Source organism: Panicum virgatum, chromosome 3K, assembly GCF_016808335.1.
Source record: "Panicum virgatum strain AP13 chromosome 3K, P.virgatum_v5, whole genome shotgun sequence".
Taxonomy (NCBI): Eukaryota; Viridiplantae; Streptophyta; class Magnoliopsida; order Poales; family Poaceae; genus Panicum; species Panicum virgatum.
The window spans coordinates 27,890,505-27,902,611 of record NC_053138.1 but is presented as its reverse complement, the minus strand read 5'-3'; the positions used below and the strand labels follow the sequence as shown (position 1 = coordinate 27,902,611).

General features: G+C 46.6%; 1 protein-coding gene across 1 annotated transcript; it reads left to right on the top strand.

Annotated features, from left to right (window-relative positions):
* The first annotated feature begins 1,077 nt into the window (after positions 1-1,077).
* On the top strand, positions 1,078-8,145 carry LOC120698802 (protein ALTERED PHOSPHATE STARVATION RESPONSE 1-like). The gene is made up of 4 exons (XM_039982543.1): positions 1,078-2,176; positions 3,957-4,132; positions 6,548-6,771; positions 7,167-8,145. Exons 1-4 carry the CDS (start codon positions 1,078-1,080, stop codon positions 7,957-7,959), a joined length of 2,292 nt encoding a protein of 763 aa, XP_039838477.1. The 3' UTR covers positions 7,960-8,145.
* The last annotated feature ends 3,962 nt before the right edge of the window (positions 8,146-12,107 follow it).

Sequence of the window (12,107 nt, the reverse complement as noted above, 5' to 3'; positions counted from 1 at the left end):
ACCACTGCAAGAGCTCATGCCATGCTGTGCATTAGGAATTAAGTATACCCAACAATGCTTAAAACGAGCAAGGTGAACTTGTCCTGTTGAGCCAAAAATTTGGTTTGTCACTGCGAAGTCGGAAAAACTAAACTTGATCGAAGTACACCACGCTCAATAAAGAACGGAGTAGATAGAGTATGACCATCCGGTCGCAAATCCGGCTGACGGCTGCTGCGGTCGCGCCGCGCCATCGACTCCGGCGAGCCGTTGGGTGGGGGTTGTTGGACGGACCTTACGCACGGAGAGCGTCGCGACGGAAGATGGTGAAAAGTTTTTGTTTGAACGGAAAATGGTGAAAAGTTGAGCCAACCCTGCCGCGCACCAGAACGGAACGGAAGCGAGAGCCCCTGCCCCCAGCCCCGCCCGGGCGCTAGTGACATGCGGGCCCCCCTCCCCCTTCTGGCGTGGCCCGCCCCCTCCACCTTCTGGCGTGCCCCCCCCCCCCCCCCCCCCCCCCCCCCCATTTTGAGGAAAGAGCAGCAGCGGGGGCGTGAACCCGTGAAAAGCCCCTGGAAAACCCCGGTATTTACCGCCTACCGGGGTATGGCTAGGCAGCAGACGGAGACAAACGCAGCACAGGCGCGGCACGCGCGGGTGCACTGCCCACCACTGGCCGCGGTCCAGCACGCACGTCCGCGCCGCGCGACGCGACCCGCCGGAGTCCCTGACGCGCCGGACCCGCGAGCGTATGGGCCCGCTTGTCAGTGAGGGATGGTGGAGGCGCCGGGGTTCCGGCGCGGGTGGGACCCCCGCCGAGCCCCTCGCCACGCCCACGCCGACCGAGCGCTCGCTCGCTGCCACCACGCCTCGGGCCGGGCACCAGCAGGGCAGGGGAAGGAGGCTATTGTTAGATCCACCCCACCCCACCCCACCCGACCGGGCGGCCGCTCGCCCCCTTCGCCTGCTCTGCTCCTCCGCTTTGCTTCGCTCTGCTCGGCTTCGGGGGTTTGTGTGGGGGCGCAATGCGGTGAGGTGGTGGAGGGGTGGGGGAAGAGGGGGAGGAGAGCTGAGGTTGAGAGAGAGAGGAGACACGAGATGGGGTGCGCGCAGTCGCGGATCGAGAACGAGGAGGCGGTGGCGCGCTGCAAGGAGCGGCGGCAGCTGATGAAGGCGGCCGTCGCGGCGCGGAACGCCTTCGCCGCCGCGCACGCCGCCTACGCCTGCTCGCTCAGGGACACGGGCGCCGCGCTCTCCGAGTTCGCGCACGGGGAGGGTGTGCCCCTGCCGCCGCCGCCCGGCGCCCGGCAGGGCGGGACCGGCGCGGCCGCGGCGGGGCCCTCCGACGCGTCGGGGGCGGACGAGATAATGCCGCCCCCGCCGCCGCTCGACACGCTGCCGCCGCCCCCGCCGCCGCTGCCGGATTTCTCGCCGTCGCCGGCGAAGATCCACCGCTCCATCAGCATGCCCCTGCCGCCTTCAGCCGGCACCAAGAATCCCGCCATGCTCCATGCCGACTCCATTAGGGAGGAGGACGAGGAGGCGGCGGAGAGGGAGGAGGACGACGACGGCCACCTCGACGACCGGCGGCAGCGGTTGCGTCACCGCCCGCCGGTGCCGCCGCCCGTGTCGCCGCCGCCGCCGGAGACACCGGTGACTCCTCCGCCTCCGCCTCCCCCGCCCTCGTCGGAGCTGAAGTCTGGGGTTGACACTTGGGACTATTTCTTCTCCATGGACGAGGGGATGGCCTCCATCGCGCCCGATGACGACGAGATTATGGCTGAGCCGGAAGAGAAGTACGTCCCGGCATCGCCACCGCGCCCGCCTCCTTCCCCTCCTCCGCCGGCTGCGGTGCCACTGTCGGAGGAGTTTGAGGAGGAGCCGCGGACGCCGGAGATGGTCACGCCGCCTCCGTCGCTGCCACCGAAGCCCCCGAAGAATTCGTCCAAGAAGAAGAAGGGGAAGGGGAAGAAGGCGGCGCACCACCAGCACACAGAGTCGGCGCCGCCGGTCACGCTGGTTGGCGGTGGTAAGGCAGGGAAGGTAGTCCCCGCCGAGATGCCGCGTGTGGACCTCCTCCGGGTGCTCACTGAAATCGACGAGAGGTTCTTGAAGGCGTCGGAGAGCGCTGGTGAGGTATCCAAGGTGCTGGAGGCCAACAGGATGCATTACCACTCCAATTTCGCCGACAACCGAGGTCAGCGACTTGATTGTGCCCTGATGCTTGCAATTTTGGATGTTTTAGGCTCCCAGGTGGTGGGCTCTTGTGTTTTTTTTTTCTGTGGGATTTGTCATAAAAATTTGATTTTTTTTGCTGATGGCGATAGTGATGTGATGGATTCTTTAGTAGATAGAGGTCGAGAACTAGTGTCTCAGAGGTTGGTGGTGGTGGAGTTGCTACAAAAGTCAAGGGAGCTCCCACACTCCACTATCCCATTTTCCCCAATTGGTAACATTCGGGTGCACAAGGGTTCTTGCAGCTACTGGTTGAAGAGGTTTTTGGCACAATCATTGGCGTGTTATTGCATCATTATTGTTCTGTATTACAAGTGTAAGTGTGTATCTTGATCATTTATGATTATGTGGGTGCAAGGACCAATTTGATGGTGTATTCTAACTGCGAGCTGGACTTGGAATGCAGGTTTCATTGTGATGTATAGCCTGTCCAGTCTACAGTTTATTTTTTTAATACAATTTGTCCTGTGTGTAAGCATCGCAGTTTTGACTTTGTTTGTCTTTTTTAATGATATGGCAAAGGCACATAATGGAAATACCAGATTAGATGTTGAAGTGAAGGACTGCTAAAATTGGCAACAAAGAAGAGAACGAAGTGAGGGTTTCCTCTATGAAGAGATCAAATTCTTAAACAAAAAACTGAATCATAACTGAAAGTATTTTGTTGATAAGAATGAAATATGTCTTCAATTTTAATAGCTGATGAAAACTGCTAGTGCTTTAAGATTTGTAGAATTGTCGACAGGAATCATAGTAGTAGCTAGTAATTGTGTTATCTGTTTGGTTTATACTACTAACTGTGACACAACCACAAAGGACAGAAAACTGTTGTGCATTCCTTTTAGCATAAGCAGGGAACTTTTAAGAACTATCTTTCTTGGCATTAAAAAAACGTGTCTTAATCATTTAAATACGTGATGTTTCCTTGCTTGTCTGCACAATGCGACATCACATCATTTTGAGGTTCCCATGTGCGAAAGGCACCTCTGTTTTTGTCGTTTATTAGGTCATACGCTGGGCAGATGGAGATTCTTAGTTTCATCGCTGTAAGAATGTCTTCTGTAGCGTTTTGGTCTAACAACAGGTCACCTGCCTATGCTTTGTACACAAAATCCAGGCAATGTTGTGACTCAATTTTTGTCTTAAATTGTGTATTTGGCACATGATGATGGATGCCATCTTGATCACCTGTATGCGCTTTCTTTGTTTTAACTGTTTAAAACATTGGTTGCCAAGCCTCTAGCTGCGTAGGCATCAGGTCCCACTTTCCTGCATGGCAACTTATCTCTGCCTGGCTTTCCTAGTTGATAATTAGGCACTTGGCGCGCACCACCTGCTGGCCGCCTAGTGCAATACGGATTAATCTATTTTCATACAGAATTTAAAAGAGAGACAAGTTTAACTTATACTTTTATAGGAATGGGACTATAGTTACATAGGTAAGAAAGGTCTTTTTTATGTTCTTATGTATTCTCATATGTAAACATGACATGCTTTTGATTAATTTGCATCCAGATGCAGTTCATAAGATTACTTACCTCTTCTGCTAATTATCTATAAAAAGGCTTACCGGCTGATTAATAGTTACACTGTATGCTTTAAAGTTACTTAGGCGCCACTCAAATGATAAAATTACTTTCTTCCATGCCTCACTTGTGCTTGTACTTATATATGAACACAAGTGCAATATAGCTTCCTATTTACATTCCCTCTTCTAACCATGTTCACAATAATTTTTACAGGGCATATTGATCATTCTGCGAGAGTCATGAAAATAATTACATGGAATAGATCCTTCAAAGGCATGCAAAATGGTGATGATGCAAAGGATGACTTCGAAAACGATGAATGGGAGACCTTGGCAACTGTAGTAGATAAAATCTTAGCATGGGAGAAAAAGCTCTATGATGAAGTGAAGGTGCATCTCATTCCTTTGTTTTTTTTTATTAGCTGGCCTACGAACCTTTACATTTTCGACTGGTTCTACGGAAGTTCAATTATGATTCCATTGAAATTAGAATTCTACAGCTGTTGGGATTATGCTTTAGCAACTTATTCGAAAGAGGTGAAAAGTTGGACGTTCAGAAAATTTCCCATTTACTTCAAAGTACAGCTATTACTTATTAGTATCCAAATTGGTCTGGTACACCTGCGATTTTTTTTTCATTTTCTGCTGCCAGTATGTACTGGTTTTCAAATGTTTGCCCTTCTTGGTGCTTTACTCTAGTTAAATGCGCAAAAGGCATGTGCCCTGGCTCAAAAACGGGCGCAGCACCGCACAGCAGTAGCGCCTCAAGTTGTAACCAGATGCAGTGCCATCATCAAGGCGTGGAGGTCACCATGGTGCAGAAACGCATGCCCTAGCTATTGCCCACGCTAGAAGCCCCACATTCTTGCTCGAATCTAGCAGATCGAGCTCCCAGTAGCTAAAATTGGACATCTTCCTGTGAGTGGGACTTCCAGATCTGTGCTAATCCTCGACCCCTTGCTGCTGACATGTTGATGGCATAGATGCCTATCATTCAGGGCAGGCAGAGGAGGAAGGTGGATGAGAGAGGTGGACCTTTGGGGGACAGTTGCTGATGAGGCAGCAGCAGCAGTGCTGCTATGTTTGAGTCCTGGACTGGTAATTCATGAAGATGGTTGTGATTGATGAGGACGAACCACCATGTCATTGTGGGCCTTGTGGCTTCTTTCGACCGGATGAGAAGATTCCTGGACTTGTAGTGCCTATGGTTTTTATGGCGGCAAGGCGAGGTACGGCGACCTACCCCCTTCCAGATGCCTAGACAAATAAGGCGCGCGGTGAGGCGACACCATATTCATATCCTAACCTACAATGGAGCAGCACAAAAACACACTGATGCTTATCTTTTTGCTGCCAATTCTGGAGCATATGTACCAGTGATCATTCTCTTTCCAGCTTCGCTTGTTTGCTTGCTTGATCCTTGTAGCATGCTTATGACTATATAGCAAGCAGAACAGAGCACAGGAGTGACCATCAACACGTAGCAGGCTAGCACAAACAACCAGCACCACTAGCTAGAGGCAAGCAGTAAGCACAAGCACAAGCAGACATCACCACAGTATATCCAAGTCCAAGAGATTAAGAGCAGAGGAAGAAGGTGAAGGAAGAGCAAAGGAGGGGAGAGAAGAGTGTACGTGAAAGGAAGAATCGACGTGAAGGACGCTAGCAGGGAGGCTGAGCAGAGGAACTGAGGAAGCAGCCATGAATTGATGGGGGCAGAGGTCGGAGGTGCGGATCGACGGGGGGAGGTCCGATCGGAAGGGCAAATTGGTGATGTGGAGGTTCAATCGGAGGGGCGAATCGGCGGAGCGGAGGTCAGAGGCCGTGGAGCAGCAGGAGCCTTGAATAGGCGGAGTGGAAGGAGCAACGGTGGCTGGATGGAGGCGGCGCGCCACCGGATTCCAGGTGCTGCTGCTGCCGCCCTCTCCTCTTCCTCTCTTTCCCTCCCACTCTCTCGATTTGGCGCACTGCAGGGATGGGGCGTGCCCGCGTGGGAGGTATATGCGCTTGATCCCCCCCCCCCCCCCCCCCGGTGCGCTCCCCGCCACCCTTTTTCCCCGCGTGCACAGCCACTTTTCCGGTTGTGCAGTGTCCGCCTCGACCAATTGGACGCCATAGTCAGCCAAGTCGTGGCGAGCGAGACGCCCCAGTTGGAAAAGCGCCTGGACGCTAGGCGACACCATGATAACGATGGTAGTGCCCAAGGCATGAATTTTTTTGTTGGACTGTGGGATGAGGGATGCATTGGGCTGCTTAGGCCAGGCCAACCTCTCTGACCTCATTTGTGGCTGCTGCCTGCTGTGTATCAAGTGCGCATATGCCTTGTGCTTAAGGTGATTTTAGGACTTTTTGCCTAAAGTGCACTATGCTTTTGGGTGCACTTTGGAAGATCAATTGAGAAAGTCTTTCGTGTCCAATTATGGAGTACAATTATAAATGTATGTACAGGAGCAAGGAATATTTAGTAGTGCTTTTTTTACTACTGAATAATCAACACACTTTGTGGCAGGAAATCATAAGTAATATAACTTGTATCAATATGTGAGTGGAACATTTGGTCAATCAAGTGCATAGTTGCTTTAGTATGGTCATTTTACATTTTGCCTAATATCTAAAATGAAATGTAGTACCAATTGCATAAGTTTTTTGAAGCATTTATGCTTGATTACAGAAGAATCAGGCAATTCTGATATAGTCATAGGCTCATAGCTTTGGCATTGATGCTTGTTTCAACTGAACCATTGAAAGTTTGAAACTGTGTGGATTCTACTTGATTGTCGTTAAAAGTTGTCCCCATTTGTACAGGCTGGTGAGATTATGAAACTTGAGTATCAGCGGAAGGTTGCTTTGTTAAATAGACAAAAGAAGCACAATGCTGCCATTGAGGTTCTGGAGAAAACGAAAGCTGCTGTAACTCACTTGCATACAAGATACATAGTTGATATGCAATCAATGGATTCAACTGTGTCAGAAATTCAGCATCTCCGTGATAATCAACTTTACCCAAGACTATTGGATCTTGCGGACAGGTAATTTATCTGGATTGCTTTTTCCTACTATGCATGAGATTGCTAATTATTGTGACAAATATCTTTTCAGATGTATCCTTACTTTTTAGAAAACCAATAGATTCTTTCTTTCCTATTCTGTGATTTAGTTGTGTGCGTTGTTGATGGAACACCTGAGCGCAGCACTCTTCTGTATCCTTTTCCAGTTTAGTAACCAGAAAATGCTGGTTGTTGGGCTTGCTCTGCAGCATCGACAGTTTTATTGCCTAACCTGACTTCCTATGCATGGATAGGGATTATGATTTTAGCGGCATTACATTCTCTTTCTGGCTTTGTTTGGTTTATTACTTTCTGTTAAATGAAATGATCTTTAGCTGCACCAGGTTTATAATCTTTATTTTTTGCTATCAATTCAGGATGGCAAAAATGTGGGAGGACATGCACGTGCATCACGCTAACCAGCTGAAAACTGTGCTACATTTGAAGTCAGTTGACATTTCTGATTCAAATATTGAAACAAGTGATTATCACCACAGCCACACGCGCCAGCTGCGTGATATTGTAGATAAGTGGATCACAAATTTTACTGACCATATGAGTTATCAAAAGGAATACATAAATGCTCTCTATAGCTGGTTGAAGCTGAACCTTGTACCCATTGAGAGCAGCTTGAAGGAGAAAGTAGCATCACCACCCAGGGTGCAGCAACCTCCTATCAAAGCCTTTCTTCAGGCCTGGAACGAGCACCAGACCAAGCTGCCAGATGATCTCGCCAAGACAGCCATTGTCAGTTTTCGAGCAGTCTTGGAGACTATATTAGGAGTTCAAGATGAGGAATTGAAGCAGAAGGAGATCTGCGAGCAAACTCGCCGGGAATACATGCGGAAGGCACGGGCTTTTGAGGACTGGTGCCACAAGCACTCGCAGCGCAGAGCGTTTGACGTCGATCCAGAAACCGGCGAGGGAACAGCGCACAAGGATGCAGTCACAGAGAAGAAATTCGTGGTGGAGAGCTTGAAGAGCAAGCTTGATGATGAGATTGAATCCCACAATAAACTATCCAAGCAGGTCAGGGAGAAGTCCCTGTCAATCCTGAAGGCACACCTGCCAGAGCTGTTCCGTGCGCTGGCTGACTTCTCCAACGCCTCTTTCGATATGTACTCGAAGCTGAGGCTAATGTCCTTGATGCAGGATCAGGGCAACAACTAGCTGAAGGATATGTACAGGAGTTAGGATTGCTAGTAATATCCCTCTCCCTCCAAATGTTGTACTGCATGTGTTCTTCACCGACCCCTTTTTGCGGTATATCTAGCTCTTCAGACGAGGACAGTTAGGGATGATAGCTGGTCTTTTTCTTTATTTAATTTATTGAATCATTCGGCTATTTCAGCATGAGCTTCCTGTACCGCATCCGGAGAACCAGGCCCCTCTCGGCCAGGCTAACGCCATGCAACTTGCCGTTGTGGTCCAACACAGCAGTTAATTCGTTGGGCGGATGAACCACGCTCCCAGTAGATTTTAGGGGTTGTTTGTTTTCCGGGACTAAAGTTTAGTCCCAGGATCCAAACAGGGAAGATCGCATCCTAGAAGTCTGGTTGAGCTAAATTCAGGCAACCACTCACCCCTAAGCTAATCTAACTGCACGTACTTCACCCCATGATTTAGTATAGTTGGTGGACGAAGCGTAAGAAATCAGAACACTGCATTTTAATTTTGACAAGACGAATAAATTTGGACTTTAAAAAAACTAATTTGGACAATTTTCGGTCGAACTGATTATGAACTTATGGCTATTAGGCGCTGGATGCGAATCCAACTTCAAATGAACAGAGTCAGATCGTCTCCGCTCTCTTCAGGATTGAATCTTTGTCTCCTCCCACTGTGCGGCACCTTTGCCACCTCCGCTCCATTGTCTTGGCTTTTCCTATGGCGCTTGATTCTTTTGCACCCCAACCCCAACTGTCAATATCGCCTACCACTAGCTTTACTTACCAGTGGGTCTAGTGGTGCCGCTGCTACCTTGATACTCCACTCTACTCCTTTCGTTGTCGGTCCTTGTGTTTCTAGCCTCCATCTACACCTAGGGTCCCTTCTCTCAAATTTTAGACCTCCAAGATAACTGTTGTTTTAAGGTGATTAAAATCAATAGGCAGGAGAACTGCTATGCACACTGTCTTGCTATGCAGGCAAAGACTGTAACTAATCACAGTTCTTTTCCTTTCTCTTGTTCTTCAGAGGATCACAAACCCTCTTGTGCTGTCTTAGCAGCGCTACATAATGTACGTAACTTGGGGTTAGTTCGACCTCATTGATGTACACTGTGCTCAATAAACAAAATATGTTTTTATAAAAAAAACCTAGGGTCCCGATGATTAGGGTGTGAGGTTGCACAGGAAGACATCACCGGAGGGAGAACACGAGCAACCAATGATTTATGTGAAGTCATCAACAGAGTTGTTCTTATCATAATTTTGGCAACTAAGGATTGCATTCCCCCTTAATTAATTTTAAAATGCAAATTTTTATTGGGCCTATTTTTCACTTTGATGGTCATGTGATTGTGGCTCATTATTTTGTTTGGTCATAAAGACTTGTAGGACTTGGAATCTTAGAGATGCATAGGATGTTATCAATTATATCTCCACCAACCACAGGTATTTTTGCTGACAAGAAAGAGGAGGGGAGAAGAGGTGGTTCGCCTACCTTCACCACCACTGCTCCATGGTTAGTTGTGGAGCTAAAAGTTGAGCCATGGCGCCCACCTTTGTCGCCATGCCTTGGAACTTGATCCCCGTGTCGATGAAGACGAGGTGGAGGTGGAGCTCGACCACCGCTCCACCCAACTACTAGGTGTAGATCTGAACACCTCTCGGCTCATCCAATGTTATAGTTCCACCGGATCGCCCCCGTTCGAGTGGATGCGCTGTCGCACCACAGATCCGCTGTGTCAGACATGGATCTGCTAGCATCGGCCCACATCCTACCGCGGCGGAGGTGTAGGTGGTATAGGAGGATGCATAGGAGCGCATAGAGGAGGGGGAGAGCCAAAGAAGATGAGGGTGAGATGCCGCCCGATGTCTCGTGAGAGAGGAGGGAGAGAGTGGAGAAAGAAATGATGTCGGTAGGGGGAGAGAGGAAAAGGGACAAGGAAACAATTAATTAGACACTAACCTATTATCTCACCAGTCAGGAGAGGCATTCGCGATTAAGGGACTGCTTTTGGATTTATTTTTTTTGGCAATATGTTATAGATGTTCTTATCATGCCATTTATAGCGGTTATCTTATATCGTGCCTTGGGTGTTTCTAAGTAGGATTTAGATTATATGGAGCTGAGATATAGGATGAAAAAAATACCATTATCTCATGAAAGAACAACAAACTCAATGGAATCAAGGTGTTGAGCAGTACTTTGTTCCAAACTGGCTCAAAAATCAAGCGGCGCCTTGTAGAGGAGCGGGTGGAACATTGAATCGGGCTTAGTATGGATTACAGGTGAATGACAAGTCATCAGCACCATTGAATAAAATTGATTTATCTTCATTGATTATTTCTTAGTCCAATTTACATGTGTGCCATTTGCATTAAATAATTTATTTCTAGAGATTGAATTATCTATTATCACCTAAATTGCAAATCTTCATCAACTATCACCACTAAAAAGGTCTATACCAACACGATATTACAAACAGTTCTCACAATTCATCTAATAATTACATATCGTAGATGATTTTTTAAAGCCAACTATCTAAAATAAACTTTTGGTTTAAAATCCATTAGTGATAATATTATATATCATGTTTTTGAAAAAAAATTGCTATAATCAAAAAAATATTTATAGATAAAAATGTTTAGATGTTTCTAGTCATTACATAGAGTTTCAGAAAATCAGATTGTAATATAGTTATTGTAAATTAATTTTAAAAATTGATCATTTTGTATTTTTAAATGAAGTTGGAGATTTGATCGTGGTGTATATCACGCCCACTATAGTCTATAGTAAAATTTATAAAACATTTGCAAACTTTTTTAGTGTAGTGAAAGTAGAATATCACGTCCATTATAGCATCTTTGTCGACATCACAATGGTATAGGTCAAATTTTAGCTTGATGAGCAAATTTGCAAATTTTTATAATATTTCTGTAGATGGGATATGATGGACATGATATCTATCTCTACAAAATTTCAATGGCAAGCTCAAACTTAATTAATAATTCTGAAAGTATATTTTCTGTAGTAATGCCTATTACAAATGTTTTTTAAAGTCTGCAATGACCCGCAAAGGAATGTCCTAAAAAAATGCCGTCTTCAATGATTATATTCTTTCCCCCCCTCAAACTCACCAAACAAACCGTAATCATCTACTCCCTCTGTCCCGCAAAGACCGTTCATTTAGCCTTCAAATTTTATCTCACAAAAACTATTCGTTTAGATTGTAGTAAAATCCATCAAATTAAATCAATATCAAATACCATGAAATAATTGGTATGGAGCCAATCAACTGTTTAAGTAGATGCTATTTTTCTGATTCCAATACATTTGTATTTATTGAGGATTTAGGGAACCAAATAAATAATGCAGTATTCAATCACAACTGATATAGTTACTTAGGGATAATGTGATCATTTTTCACTACTAATAATATGTCTGAAATTTTCTAAACGAACAACCTTTGTGGGATGGAGGGAGTGCGTAAAAATGAGCACTCCCCATCCTCGTATCTCGTGGTGTCCACTCTCTTCCACTTTGCTCATCTTGTCATGTGTCTCTTCTCAATCAAGGGTTAGATGCTTTGCTCTGAGGACATAGAGAGATCGGCGAAGGCATTGTTGCCCACGAAAATCTAACGTATCTAACGAGAGTAGATGTAACCATAGCATGCACGAGGAGATGTTTTTGTTAACTAGATGCATAGGTGCAAGCACGAGGAGATGTTTTGCTCCACCTCTTGATGGAGGCTAACCACTTAATTTACACTCAAATACTCAATGACTCGAGTGCCACGTAGCACTACTGGTGCGCCACCACCATACGTCATGGAATCTACTTCCTCCCCCATTCTAAATTCTAAATTATAGATCATTTTAATAATTTAGATATATACTTTTATTATAATATGTCCAGATATAGCGTATAGCGCGTAACAAATCTATAATTTAGAACTACAATTTAGTGCGGACTGCGGAGGGAGTACCAACAAATGTTTTCATCGGCCCACACACCACCACTCACTGCCTACGATCTGGCCAACCAAATTAATTAGTGGAGTAAAATGGATCAACGGTCCCTAAAGTTGTAAGGGTGTGCCACCTAGGCTCGTCAACTCCAAAACTGCATTTCTAGATCCACAAAATTAT